This window comes from Conger conger, chromosome 10 (genome assembly GCF_963514075.1).
Source record: "Conger conger chromosome 10, fConCon1.1, whole genome shotgun sequence".
Lineage (NCBI taxonomy): Eukaryota > Metazoa > Chordata > Actinopteri > Anguilliformes > Congridae > Conger > Conger conger.
In genome coordinates, this window is record NC_083769.1 from 8,187,065 (window position 1) to 8,202,743 (window position 15,679).

General features: G+C 43.9%; 1 protein-coding gene across 1 annotated transcript; it reads left to right on the top strand.

Moving 5' to 3' along the window:
• Window positions 1–798: 798 nt before the first annotated feature.
• On the top strand, window positions 799–15,476 carry LOC133139142 (leiomodin-1-like). Its single transcript, XM_061258481.1, has 3 exons — window positions 799–1,203; window positions 11,416–13,296; window positions 15,370–15,476. The coding sequence occupies exons 1-3, from the start codon at window positions 928–930 to the stop codon at window positions 15,394–15,396; spliced, it is 2,184 nt and encodes a 727-aa protein (XP_061114465.1). The 5' UTR covers window positions 799–927; the 3' UTR covers window positions 15,397–15,476.
• Window positions 15,477–15,679: the final 203 nt, after the last annotated feature.

The following is a 15,679-nucleotide window of genomic DNA, read 5'->3' on the forward strand; positions in this document are numbered from 1 at the left end:
ACTAATTATTTTGCGCCTCTCGACACCACCAGACTGGACCGATGACTGTGGTCAGGTGCATGTTTTTTATTGCTTAGTATTTTCACCACTAGATGGACGCCATATGCTACTGTATGGGACTATGTAGAGTTTCTATCCACGTGTTGGAAATTTCTCAAGACAAACTCTTTTGTGACGGAGGCTAGGATGCCATTAGCCTACCAAACGTTTATCTGTAAAATATTTATTTATATGCGAATGAGTGGGCTATCTTAAGGGTACTAGCAGATTACCATACTTACACGGTTGGTTCCATATAAATAAGGCGATGTTTGTATTATTAAATAGGCTATTTGGTCAACCAGAATAAAAGTGTCAGACCAGTTTGCGGCGCACTTTTCAGTATAATAGGATACTATGATATGATAAGCTATGCTATAAGCTGTGACTAGCCTAATGTTGATTTTGATTGAATTTGATTCGCGCTTAATGAACCTCCGTTGTCTTTATTAGATTACGTGGGCCCGAATGATACATTGCAAGTGAAACCCCTCCACACTTTTAATTTCACCTCGTTTTAAGCCGTTCCTCACTGCCTTTAAAAGGCTAAAATGCTTCACACTAAATTTGGGTATGCTATTGCACAGGATTTCAAGGAATGCCGAAGCATCTCAGACGGCTTTGGTGATAGGCTAACGCAGTCCTTACTGTGCCCTCGACAGCGCAGCGCAGCTTTCATGCGCCTCAGTTTTCTGACAAACCAATACTGACGGACAGTTGTGTCCTGTGGTTCCTCGGTTCCCTGGATTTTACCATTGGATTATTGTTTATTTGGTACCGAAAAAGAGCAGCTACTCAAGGGTGGGGGGGCAATTACGGGACTCTGGGTGCCCAGTGTCTTGCAAGTTTTCTTCGGGGGTGTGCTGTTTTACAATAGCTAGGGGGAAAATGTCTAGGGGGAAAGCGAGGGGTTTAACCCGGACAGACCGGCAGGTGAGCGAAGACGCCGACATTGACAACCTGTTGGCTAACTTGTCACCTGAGGAGGTGGAGGAGTTGGAGAAGGAGCTTACGGTGATCGACCCCGACCCAAACGTGCCGGTTGGTCTCAGACAGAAGAATCAGACGGAAAAACAGGCATCCAGAAACTATAACCGGGAAGCCATGCTGGACTACTGTGAGCGTGAAACTAAGAAACTCATCGAAAGAGAATTGTCCTTCGAGGTATGCAAACGGTCGCCGCAGCAGCCTATTCAAGATAACAATTCCTCAGAATGTCAGTTGCTACAGCGAAGCTCTCTTCCAGCTGTAGCCTAGTCCACGCCTCGGGACATTAGATAATAGGGATTACTTTTTCCCCGTAGAAGAATTAAGCCTAATGTGAGTAAGTAATTTCGTTTTTCAATCAAACGGTAACATTCGTTTTTGTTAAGTTTAACGTCTTATTCTGCATGCACAAGTTTCGTTAAACATAGGTCGATGCAAATAGCCTATAATCTGAGTCAAATTCGTTTTTATGCTCGACCAAGATCGTTGTAAAATAAGCAAAAGAGAAACCAGAAAGTCTAATAGTTCAAGTCTCAAGTGTTTAGCATCTGTCACCCGTCAATCAGAACGTGTTGTGCATAGAGGGAGTATCACCATCAAACTGATTGCTGCTGAGGCTATGAGCGAACAGCTGGCGTTGTGGTGAATGCGTAGCCTACTTAAAGAGGTTAGCTGAACGCTGGGGGCTACGAGGGGGATCGGTAACTCTGAAATGGTTCCCTGTCATCTCTATCAATCGTGTCTTGGGTGGAACATGACTGTCGTGGAAACACTCCATCGCCGTGTTGAGTTTGCTTGTGAGAGAGGTGTACTTTGTACGGTTTGGCGTTTTGTCAGAGGAAAGTCTCTGCAGACTTGACAAATGTCCGCAACCTTTTGAAGACCACTCGATGACATGCTCTGCAAATCAACAGATACGTCGGCCTATTGCATCCAATTTAACCGAATCCATGAATCTCTCCCCAACCCTCGGACTGCGGGTTGATTTATATGTGCTGATGGATTTTCATCAATTACAGTTTCGGTTACATTAAACAAATCGTGGTTTAACATAGTGGTTATTAGTCTCTGTTGCTGCATAAGTTGTTAACTTAGATTTGATTGTTATATTTTGCGATTCTTCCGAATATGTTTTCTTGACATTTTAATATACTTATGATACTTGGTAATTCATTTATCTCCAGAATCACTGGCAATTAACAAAAATACTTTTATAAATAAACAATATAAACGAAATAAACTCAAAATGTTTACATATGAAAAATACTGTACTTTATTAATGTTTCAATGGAACCAACAAAAATCATACATTTCTTTAATAAAAATAAATTTCGCCAAAATCAAAGTTTCATAATTATTGTCACCCCTGGCTTAGTTCTTGCTGCATCAACCTCTAGCAAGGATAACTGCAAGCAGTGTTTTCCTGTAATGCTTGACAAGGTTAAGGAACACATTTGGAGGGATTTTGGACCATTCCTCTGTGCAGATCCTTGCAGCATCCTGCACATTATTGGGTTTGAGCTCATGAACTGTCCTCTTCAGTTCGGCCTGCAGGTATTTGATTGGATTGAGGTCCGGCGGCCATTGCAGAAAATTGATTTTGTCGTCACAGAACCATTTCTGCGTTGATTCTGAGGTATGCTTTGGGTCATTGTCTTGCTGTAAAGTTCACCAGTGACCTAGTCTCTGCCTTCTGGCAGAGGCAACCAGCTTGTCAGGCAAAATTGCCTGATACTTGGTGGAATCCATTATAGCACTGATCTTAGCCAGTGCCCCTGGGCCTCTGGAATTAAAACAGCCCCAAAACTTCACTGTCCCACCACCATATTTCACCATGGGTATGAGGTGCCTCTCTTTTCATGCATCTCTGTTTCGATGGCAAACATGCTGATGCTGTATCTGAGCAAAACCCTCAAATAGATCAATGTATCTTTCAGATCACAGTCGTATGCCTCGTCTCCCGCACGGCTCCCTGACGTCCCCACAGACCGTTCCTCGGCACTGCGCTGCGTGTACTCGTTTCACGTGTGGCAGAAGTAAACTCGTATGAGTCATCAGAAGGAGATGCTACGCACTTGTTGCTGAAGGAGCAGGCTGGCGCCATTTTGTACTTTGGGCAATTTGGGATAAGTGCTTCAGATAGGGCAGTGCTCTGTCAGCTACATTCCAGGCATACGCCAGTGATCCCAATACGCAAGACATGGCCCTGTGAGAGCTCATGGACTCAAAGAGGGCAGTGTCCTGATTCACTGCGCATTGGGTGCCCCGGCCCTGTGGCTGGACTTTGATTCATATAGGCCTAGTAGAATACAATTGATAGTTCTTGAGAAGACACGACACAGCTTGACAGAGTAGGCGAGGTGCGTCATTTTTGACAGCTGTTGAGGGCATTTGATTGGATAGTTGTAGGCCTGCTGTATGTCTTTCTCGTTCACGTTCTTGACATTAGTGCTTCCATGTAAAGGTGGAGACCTTATATTTGTGTTTTTGAACATGGTTTTGGGTGGCCTGTAGTGTAGTGGTTAAGGTAAATGACTGGGACACGCAAGGTTGGTGGTTCTAATCCCACTGTAGCCACAATAAGATCCGCACAGCCATTGGGCCCTTCAGCAAGACCCTTAACCCTGCATTGCTCCAGGGGAGGATTGTCTCCTGCTTAGTCTAATCAACTGTACGTCGCTCTGGATAAGAGCGTCTGCCAAATGCCAATAATGTAATGTAATGAAGAATATCCATCCAATAACTCAATCCACAACATTTGTGAATTTAGCAGGCATGTTCAGATAAGAGCCATCCTGTGTTTGGATCTACAGAGTAGGCTACACGTCAGTGCCGTGATTACCCAGTGCAACAGGTGCTGAGACACACGAGCTGTCTGGACACTGCGGTCGATGTGGGAACTCCAGCAAGGGGTCTATTTATTTAAGAAGAGACGAGACCGATAGCAAGGGTACGAAAGACCCGACCCAAACATGCAAAATGTCACCCACACGCTGGGGCCTCATCGCTCTGTGGGTTGCTAGGTAGCGAAACCTTCTTAGGTAAACAAATGCTTGTGTTTGTTCCAGTGGGAGGGGTTAACACTGAGAATGAACCCTGGATGTGATCATTTCAGTTATTTTTCAAACAAACAAATAAAAACAGAGAGAGTGTTTACACAACTTGGTTACAACATGGACTATAAGCTGAGTTAGTAACAGGAGTATTTGACAGCATTGGGGAGATGTATTTCTGGGATGTAGTTCTTTCAGCATGGATTTAAGCAGCTGGACACACGCACACAGTGACTTGAGGGGCATATTGTACATGATTATTTTGAATTTTGTGATCATGTTTTCATTTGTATTGCCTTTTGGCCACAAACTCAGTTGAACATTCCTTAGCTTCCCCTTATAATGAAGCACACATTAGTTTACACAGTTACACAGTCAAATTTACAGTATAATGTGCATTCATTATAACATATGGATCGTTACTGAATCAAACCAGTGTTTATGTAACAATCCTATGTTCGGAGGGTTAGTGTTCTCACAATGTGGTTAAACTTTGCAGTTCTTGGATTGTGATCCTTGGGTTCTTTTTTCCCTTCCTCACCATCTTCCTCTCTGTGCTTGGGGACAACATGCACTTGTCTTCTCTACCTGGAAGTTTTGCAACTGTTCCAACTGTTTTATTATTGCCAAAACAGTGCTTATCGGTATGTTTAACAGTTTCTATGTGCAGTGCAGTCAATGTATTTGGACAGTTGGTACAATTTATGTTCTTTTGGCTCTGTAGTCCAGCACATTGGATTTTAAATGAAAGCAAAAATGTGAGGTTAAAGTGCAGACTGCCCCCTTTAATTTAAGAGTATTTGCATCCATACTGGGTGATGCAGGTAGGAATCACATCCCTTTTTATGCATACCCCCCCCCACACACACACTTTTTGGGGGACCAAAAGTAATTGGACAGTTAACTTTTCAACTGTTTCTGATTAATCTGGTATATTGAATCGCTTGGTGCATGTTCTGTAAGAAGAAAGTGTTCAGTATCTAGTTTTGATTATAAGCTTTTGATTGCCTTTTGAGTCTGTTATTGGCATTTGTCAACATGATTATCATCGGAGTTGTGCCAATGAAAGTCAAAAAGCCATTATGAGGCTAAGAAAAAAAAAAAAAAAAAAATGTCCGGAGACATAGGCCAATCGCAACTGGACTGGCAAGCCAAAGAATCTGTACAGCTGAATAATTCTCATCATAATGAAGAAAAATGAGAACAAACACCTGTCCGACAGAACGGAAACATCTGCAGGAGGCAGGCATGGATGTGTCAGTGACTACTCCTTAGAAGACATTCACAAACCGGTCTACAGAGGCTACACTGCAAGATGCAAACCCACTCTTAACTGCATAAAAAGGATAGCCAGGCTACAATTTGATAAGTAGTACCAAAAAAAGCCTACCAGTCCCATTGCGATTGCTGAGCTCACCAGTGCTCTCTTTCTTCTTAATGATGTCCCAAACTGTTGATTTTGGGAGCCCATTGTTCGGCCTATGCCTCAGCCTGTTTTTGTTGGCTTCCTTGACTGTCATCGACACAGCTGTTGTCCTCATGTTGACAAATGCCAATAACAGACTCCAAAGGCAATCAAAGGTTCCTTGGTTGGCAGCCCCTAATCTCACTGCCCTGTGTAGGTACATCAATTCCCCCCCGGCAACGAAGATGGCTATACTGGGCAGGATTATGTCCCTGCAAGGCACTAAAACAGTCATGTAGCCCATACACCAGTCATTACTGGTTGCTTTTATCAATGTTAACAACTGAGGGGTTGGAAAAATAAAGCACATACTCACAGCTGTATTGTTTTCATTGCAGTCTGTGATTGCTTTAATTATGTAATTATGCCAAATTGATGCTTTGCAGGCATAAGTGTGCAGGAGATGTGGGAAGAAAGCTGTCCCCCTAAAGGCCGTTTGGGTCAACTACAGCATGCTTAGATTGAGTTTAAACGTCAGGAGTTTAAACCCCTAAACCACAGACCTGCATTACAACCGATCCAAATCTATGAAACAAGGATTAGCCATTTCAGTTGTTATGCAGCTCTGTGGTCTATGGGTTTGAACCTCGTGTTAAAACACTAAGATAAGCACACTGCAATCTCCATTTAGTTTTGTATACTGACACAGTTCCGTTGGCAAAGATTAAATTAATACACCACTGCTAACAAATGAGAGAATGTGTTAAATTCTGCTTTATCCTCTTTAGTCAATAGAAATAATTTTATCTCAGACTTTTATATTGACATTTACATGTGCATATGTGCTGATGGTGCATCATTTACAACATTGGTCAGGGAAGATATTCACGAAGCACTTCAGAGCAGCACTGGTCTAGGATTAGGTCTTTACCTGCCCATAACCTGAATTTATCCATTTTGTGATAAAATCCAAAACAAACCCTATGTCAGCACTCAGTCTGATACGCTTCACAAACGCGGTCCCTGAGATTTGAACCAAAATGACTTGCTACCTATGTGCAATATGGGGCAAATCGCATAGATGACATAATCATAATGTGTGTGACATTCTTCATAATAGATTACTATGATTTTAAGTTGGTGTGCCTCGAGGTTCTGGTTTGATATCTGGTGGCCCAAAAAGATTGAAGACCTCTGCTCTAATCCAATAGGGTATGGGGAATAGGGTGTCTGGCAGTTCCATGCTCCTCTCTATACACTCTCACTGGGTGCTACGTGAGAACACAAGAGCAGATGACTACATAATTGGTAGAACAGGGCATTATCCCAATTTAGCTTGTCAGTTACCTCCATCTAAATCATCTAGCTACATTTCTAACATATCTAATTACGTTGGCTGACAAATGTCCAACCCAGAATGGAATCAATAATCTGAAAAACGTATGTGCCCAGGCCCTCAAATTTGCCGCTCAGACAGCAAGCTTGAGGTGGTACTGAGGTTGTAGCAGCACATAGGCTAAATGCTGTAATTAAACTCATAACCCTTATTTACAATGATGATAAAGCCAGGCCATCACAAAGGCTCGCTCTTTCTTCACATTACCTCAGAATGAAGTCAACCGACTCCCAATGTATGCAGTCTCCCCCATTTGCCATGTGAAGAAAGATGCTATGTTTATTTATAGTCTTTCTGTTTCTCCCCCGGGATTGATAGCAGGCAAATTATTCTGAATGGTGTCCCATCTATCCAGTTTATGCTTGTAGCCTCTGTTTGTTAGCTGCAGTGTGACAAGGTGACACTAATTCTGGGCGGTGAGTGAACTGACATGGGGTCTGAATGCAGTCAGTAGGCCAACTATTATATTTATACTCAGTACTCCTTTGAGCAGGGGGTCAATAAAGGTCAATTTTGCAGCTCTGGAGGTTTTCGAGAGGGAGGTAGCATGCGGTCCCTGACCACAACGCTCCCTTCCCCCCGCAGGAAGGCTGTGCCTTTATAAAGGGCCTGACGAGGGCAACTGAATCACCTGGGCCGATTGCCAGTCAGCTACAGGTGTTCATGCCTGCAGGGCCAGCAGGCTGCTCGGGTCTTTGGGAGGGAGAGTTGGCCGGGAGCCCTGACAGCTGACAGAGGGGAGGAGCGGCCCTTCGTGCCACTTCCTGACCCCTCCCGGGGGGTCACACGACGGCTGTGACTCCATTCTGACTTCATTAAGGCGAGATTATTACACGTGCTCACTCTCCACGTCAAAACAAAACAAGAGGGAGAGGAGGCAATCAAGGAATTTGTTCTTCAGAATTTGGAGGATTTCCAAGCACGCTGGGATACATCATGGAAATATACGCTCTCAGCACTGTATTAGGAACATTTTAACTTTATAACACCTACTTATTCATGGGATTATCTAATCAGCCAATTTTGTGGCAGACGTGCAATGCATACAATCATGTAGATACGGGTCAGGAGCTTCAGTTAATGTTCACATCAACCATCAGAAACTGCTGATCTCCTGGGTATTTTTACACACACTAGTCTCTAGAATGCGCAAAGAATGGTGCAAAAAAACGAAATAAAATCCAGGTGAGAAGCAGTTCTGCAGACATAAACGCCTTGTTAATAAGAGACGTCAGAGGAGAATGGCTGGTCGAAGGTGACAGTAATGCAAATAACCTCACATTACAACAGTGGTATACAGAAGAGCATCTCTGAATACACAATGCATCACAACTCTAAGTGGATAGGCTACAGCAGTAGAAGTCTAATAAATACCTAATAAAGTGCTTGGTGACTCTATAGTTCTTAATAAAATTCAGTCAGCTATACAGTTAGTCCACTGTTGATGTTACTCATTCTACATCTTGACATCAGTGGAATCAGACTTCTGTACGCCCAGTAAACAGAACGTTTTAGGATTTTGAAAAGAGCAAGGAGTGCTGCACAATCCACAATCACCTGATCTCAACCCCATTTTATATTTATTGGAACATTTGAAGACTGAAAAAAGCCAATCATTCAGTAACATCACAAGATGCTCTTTGGAACATTGTTAAATACTGCTGGGATAACATGGATCATCAGGTTTTGCAAATTTGTGCAAATTCAGTACACACTGCCATTAAAGCAAAAGTTGAACATACCAAACACTAAGAAATTCAGAAATGTACATCTTCAAATATTCTACTTCTCGCTCAAATTGTAATGCTGATAAAATCATTTGTAATTTAAAAGTTTGTATTAAATTAGAAAAGAATGCAAAATAGAAGCATTTTCACTCAGTCTCAGACTTTTGAACCCCACTGTAATGCTTCTTTCCTTGGCTTCATTACCAGTTTGGACATTCTTCAAGGAATTATGCACATTTTAAAGTTTTGGTCCAGTCCAGATATAGTCATTTGAAGATGAAATATGAAAAAGGCATTCATTTAACATGAACATCACCAGTTGGAAGAAAATGTTTTCGATCTTGAATATTTATCCCAAGTGGTTATTTACTCTTACTTATTTCCTTCTATAAATTCAGAAAGGGGCTGTGAAGTGCACGTGACAAAAGTCATGTTTCAGAGCCGCGGTGGTGCAACAGGCTAAGACGCAGCAGACTTGCGGTTGCAGTTTGCTGCAGTTGCACACCGGGGTTCGATTCTTGCTCCTGCCAAAAGCCAAGTTTGGCCGGCTCACGTGGGGCAGCAATAATTGGCTCGCTGCTCCAGAGGGAGGGACTTGGCAGGGTTATTAGATCGCCGCACAATAAGCACCTCGGGCGCCTCGGAAGCACGGCAACGGGCACGAGACGAGACGGCTTGTAGAAGGCGTGTCGCTCTCATTTGGGCCGCCGAGGGACGGGGTACGGGCGGTACATCGAATACGACTACCTCCAATTGAATCAGACGAGGTACAATTGGCTACCAAATTGGGAGAAAAAGGGAAAAATCTAAAAAAATAAAAATAAAAAAAAAGTTATGTTTCAGGCAATTTAAGAACATATATATGGGGCGACATGGCTCAGGCAGTAAGAGCAGTTGTCTGGCAGTTGGAGGGTTGCCGGTTCGATCCCCCGCCCGGGCTGTGTTGAAGTGTCCCTGAGCAAGACACCTAACCCCCAAATGCTCCTGACGAGCTGGTCGGGGCCTTACATGGGAGCCAATCGCCGTCAGTGTGTGAGTGTGTGTATGAATGGGTGAATGGAGAAGCATCAATTGTACAGCGCTTTGGATAAAGGCGCTATATAAATGCCTGCCATTTACCATATATACCGTAAATCCTCAAATTGTGTCCGGGATTCTATTTGAAGCCGGGCCTCGGATAATAGCCGGGGGCGTGGTTGATTCGGACAAATAAAGGCCGGCCCCCAAATACAAGCCGGGGTAATATTGCCTGCCAGTAGGGCTATTAGTCCATGAGCACTAGAAAACATTGTTTCGATTTAACTCAATGAAATAAAAGGGCTCTTCTTAATATTTTATAGTGTTGGTTGGCTTAATACTGTTGCCAATGAAAAGTCGTTGTCCTACACCATGGGTCTCCAACAGGTTGCTCTCAAGCTACCAGTCGCTTGCCGCCCCCTTCTGAGTAGCTTGCCAAAGGCTGAAGCAGTATACATTTAAACACAATTGTTGCAGCGAGGCATTCCAGCCTACAAATTTAATAAAAAGTAAATCAGGCAACATTAAAAATTAACTCAATTTAGGCTACTTGGCTACGCAATAAGGTTTCCATGTATTTACAGCACAGCGTACGTTCATGAATGTATGAAAGCGGCTGCCTTGGCTCGCAATAAACAGACGGGTGGAAATCCCGACACTCTTTCAACTACATAAAACTTAACAGTGAACCATCAAATACCCCCCAGATTTCAGTGCCCATCAGTCCCAACATATAGCAATAGAATCAAACAGTCCAAAAGTAAATTAAATCCCAAACCAAAGCGAAAATCTTTTGATAGCCTTTTGATATCTGGGTAAGCTGTAGGAGGATGTCTGGTTGAGAATGTGCAGTGTCCTGCCAGAATCTCCACAAACACCCATCTCAATGGACAGCACAAGATTCTGGGGGCTACTCCAAACGAAACGCAGGTCTCACAATAAAACGCACTTTAGGAAAAAAAGATCCTTAACTTGCTGTTATATATGCTAATTTGTTATTGTTCATGAAGGCGTGTCAGGCAAGTTGTTATTTTATGGATTCTGGACATGTGATTTAATGTGTTTGAGAATATTTGCAATAAACTAAGTCTGTTAAGACTGACACCATGACTTACCAAACGGTGTTCCTGATTTGCCTACACGAATTGATTTCTGAACGGTTACAGGAAGTGTTGAACAGTGTTGGCCCACTTTAAGTGTAGCCTTTTACTTTATTTCTAAGAATAAAATTCTACAACAGAAGCCACATAAGAAATAAAGGCCTGCCTCGAATACAAGCCTGCCCCAAATAAAGGCCTGTGCTTTGTGCAGCCTAAGTAAATAAAAGACCCCGGCCACAATTTGAGGATTTACGGTATGTATGATGTCATATCAAAATGAATAGCAGCAAATGGAAGTAAGCCTTGCCCATAACATGAAGGCCTAGTTTACAGACCTTCTTTGTCACTTGATGTGACATGCAGGCACTGCCTTCCTGGACATGCTTAAAAAAACATAAGGGATAGAGGAAGCATGTACCAAACTTCACAATGTTGTACTGTATTTTCTTCTATTTTTTAAAACGGTTCCTATAAACCTGTGATGGACAGCTAGCTGTAAACTGTCTTAGGCAATGAAAGCAATTCAGTCACCACAGGGAATCCAATCTCTAATTACTTGTTCCAAATGAATGAGTCACATTTCAGCACAAGGTAGCTAAACTCATTAAATTGTGCATGAAGCTTCACATGTCTTAACTCGACTTCATACATTAATCAAAGCTTCTGTGTATTTCTTTTTTGTACACTATAGGAACCTAAGAATGAGATCTTGAGGAAAGGCCAGGCAAGGAGCTTCTCCAGGTCAGACAGCCAGAGTGGGCCAGAGCTGGGGGGCCAGAATGCAGTGATCCACACAGAAGATTGTGGCTCAAGGCGCCTGGGTCACAAGATGGAGGACAAGAACTACAAGGGGAGAGGGGACCCGACAGAGGAGCGGGCAGGTCCCTCAAATAGATTCAGGAGGGAGGAAAGCAGGAACAAGGATAAAATGTATGAAGCTCAGGAAAAAGGTATACAAGAGGAGAGCAAACAGGTGGAGGACAACAAGAAAAAAGTGGACAGCAACAGAAAGATAAAAGCCTCGGTCTCCAAGCTGCAGGAGAAGAAGGAGGAGAGCAGGGAAAAAGAGAGAAAATGGGAAGAGGTTAAGACAAGGGGACTCGTCTCCAGGCTACAGGAAAAGAAGGAGGACAGTAAGGAAAAGGAGAGAAAAGTGGAGGTCAGAAAAGGGGAAGAAGGAAAGACAAGGGGACTTGTCTCAAGGCTACAGAACAAGAAAGAGGACAGTAAGGAAAAGGAGAGAAAAGTGGAGGTCAGAAAAGGGGAAGAAGGAAAGACAAGGGGACTTGTCTCCAGGCTACAGGACAAGAAGGAAAAGGAGGTGAGCACAGAGAAGGAGGCTGGAGGGGATGTGAGAATAAGGGATGCCAGCAAGACGAGAGGACTTATCCCCAAGTTAGAGAAGCAGCCAAGCCAGACTCGAGAAAACAAGATAGAGGAGAAAAGGGAGAGAGCTGTTGAGAGGGGTACTAGGAGCAATTTGGAACAAATCAGCTTGCAAGAAAGTGAGAAGGAGCAAAAGTTTGAGATGAAGAAGGAGAAAGAGAAGGCAAAGAAGGAGATGGAGAAGGGACAAGAGAAGAGTAAGAAGGTCCCTAATGAGCCCCTGAAAGGAAACCACAATGAAGAGGATAGAGCCAACTGTACTGTAGAGAAATCCAAAGAAGAAGAAGAAGAGGAGAAGGGGGAGGATGACGAGGCAGCAGCCAGTGTGTTTGATGAGCTCCTGGAAAAGGTCAGTAGAAATGACCCCGATTTGATCGAGCTCAATGTCAACAATTCAGAGGTTATCAAGACCAAGACACTCATCCAGTTCGCAGAAGCCTTGAGGGACAACACGCACGTTAGGACATTTGCCCTGGCCAACACACGCGCCGATGACCACGTGGCCTATGCCATCACTGGAGCCCTGCAGGCCAACGGCACCCTCACCAGCGTCAACCTCGACTCGAACCTCCTCACCGCCAAGGGCATCATGGCCGTCATCCATGCCCTGCAGCACAACACCACTCTCACCGAGCTGCGTTTCCACAATCAGCGCCACATCTGTGGCGGCAAGACCGAGATGGAGATGGCCATGGTGCTCAAGGACAACACTACTCTGCTCAAGCTGGGCTACCACTTTGAGCTGGCCGGCCCCCGCATGACCATGACCAACATCCTGAGCCGAAACATGGACAGGCAGCGGCAGAGACGTCTGCAAGAGCAGAAACAGGCCCAGGCTCTGGCTGAGGCACAGTCTAATGGCGAGAGGAACGGCACTCTTGAGACACCCAAGGCAGCAGGGGCCGTCCTGAAAACTTCCCCCAAAGGAACACCCAAACCCTCCCCACAGCCTACGCCCAGAACCTCACCCAAGACCCCAAAGAAGGTGGGCACCCCTGGACCCCCTGCTCCCCCTCCTCCACCTCCTCCTGTGCCCTCTCTTAACTCTAGCTTCCTGCGGAATACGCTGACCCCCGTCTCGCAGAGGAAGCTGGATGACCGGAGTCTGGGGCGTGGTTCGGAGAGGAATTCAAGGGACCAGTTGCTGGACTCCATTCGCACCAACAATATGAAAAAACTTAAAAGGGTAAGAAAATAGTATGTGCCTATGTCTTTCTATACACCTCCCATCAAAAGTTTGGGGGCAGTGACATATTTGTTGTTGTTTTGGCTCTCTGCTCCAGCACATTGGATTTTAAATGAAAGAAAAATATAAGGTTATAAAGCAGACTGTCAGATTTAATGTATGGTATTTACATCCATTTCAAGTGATCCGTGTCGGAATTACACCCCTGTCTATACACCGTTACGCCATTTTAGTGGAGCATATCACAACTTAAATAAAGTCATATTACATATTTTGCTTGGTTGCTAATCCTTTGCATTTAATGACTGCTTGTAGAGATCTCCAGTTGCTGCTTATCGTCCCTGGTGATGCTCTGCTAGTCCTGTATTGTAGCCATCTTCAGTTCCTATTTGTTTCAGGGGACTTTTGCCTTCAGCCTATTCTTCAGCAAGTGAAACGCATGTTCAGTTGGATTTCAGGACAGGTGATTGACTTGGCCTGTCCGGAACATTCCATCTTTTGGCCCTGTAGCTTCTTGGTTGCTTTAACAGTATGTATCGGGGTCATTGTCCAGCTGCAAAGTGAAGTGCCGACCAATGAGTTTTGAGGCATGTGGTTGGCTCTGAGCAGATAAGATAATGAATTCTTCTGCTGCTAGCAGCAGTTACTGTGCATCATAAATTAAGACAAGTGAGCCAGTACCTATGGCAGCCATAAATGCCAAAACTATAACTTGTTTCACACCACCATGTTTCACAGATGGCAATTACTTTCTGTCTCCATCAATCCATCGCATTCAGTTTTGCCATCACTCTGATAGTGAATCGAGTCTCATCTGTCCACAAGACAGAGTTCTCTAGAACTCTGTAGGTTCTTTTGGGTACTTCTTCGCTGTCCTGTTTTTATGGTTTACCAGTGGTTAGCATGTTGCAGCGTAGGCACTGTAGTTCTGTACATTAAGTCTTTTGCAGATGGTTGTTGTAACTACACATCCACGCCTGCCTCCTGTAGAGCGTTTTTGATCTGTCAAACAGGTGTTTGGGGGTTTTCCTTCATTATCGTGAGAATTCTTCGGTCATCAACTGTAGAGGTCTTCCTTGGTCGACCAGGCTTTTTGCGGTTACTGAGCTCACCAGTGCTCTTTTTCTTTTTAATGTGCCTAATATTTGGCATGTCTTTCTCAGCCTCATAATGGCTTCCTTGATTCTCATTGGCACAACTCTGGTCCTTATCTTGACAAGTGACAATAAAAGACTCTAAAGGCAAGGAAAAGCCTACTACATATTGAAAGCTCTCTTATATCTGCACTTGGAAGGAAGCACGTGATTAGTCACAAACACCTGTGAAGCCAAATCTAAAATTGTGGAGTACAGAGCCAAATCATGAAACACTATCTCTTTGTCCCAAACTCTACCTAGTCTCATGGGATATACATACCCCTGACCACATTTCTGCAGATCAGAAAAATAATAAATGTTCTCACGGGTACCCTCTGAAGTTTCAAAATGAAATGTCCACTGAGAGTGCGAAAGGGAGGCTTAGACTTTAACAGTCAACGTCCTGGCAGGTGAACAGGCTTGTTTCCTTGAGAGCCGGACTTAAACACTGCTGATTTAATGATGTGGTTAGCATGACAGCTCCTCCCATGTGCAATCTGGGTTTGAAAATCACATTTGTGCAATCACGTATCAAACTTCTTGGCATAAATGCAGCAAACTGGGAAAATTAAAACAATATGAGGAAAGGTTTGGGGTTTTTGGTTTCTGTTTTTCAAGATTTTCTTAAATTCACACTTCCACCACATGTTGGTTGCCTACCTAAAACATAAAAACTGGTTGTTTCGGAGAATGTGAAAAATGTTTGTAATGTCATATTCCTTAAAGTCTGAGGTTCTTTTGCACCACCAGCGGACATTTTGTTTTTAAAGTGTACCCATGAGAACATAATTGTGGTTCTTCCAAAAGAAACTCTCAAAAGTACTTATATTCCATGTCACTAGGTTCCCCAAAATGTATATCGTATATTGCTGGGGATTCAATGGCAATGAAAATTAATGGTAAAGATGCTCATGACTTCCCCTCTCTGTCTCTACAGGTTCATGTTCCCAAGCTGCTGCAATAAGTGTGTGTGTGTGTGTGTGTGTGTGTGAGTGGTGGGGGGTGAGGGTGGTGAGGGGGGTGAGTATGGAGTAGATGAATATCTCACAGATCTTTGGGAGACCACTTGGACGCAGTCTTGTCACTTAACTTCATCAGGACTGGGGGGGGGGGGGGGGGGGGGGGGGGCAACCTGGAGCACCTTCAGATCTGGGTAAGCTGTAGGAGGATGTCTAGTTGAGAATGTGCAGTGTCCTGCCAGAATCTCCACAAACACCCATCTCAATGGACAGCACAAGATTCTGGGG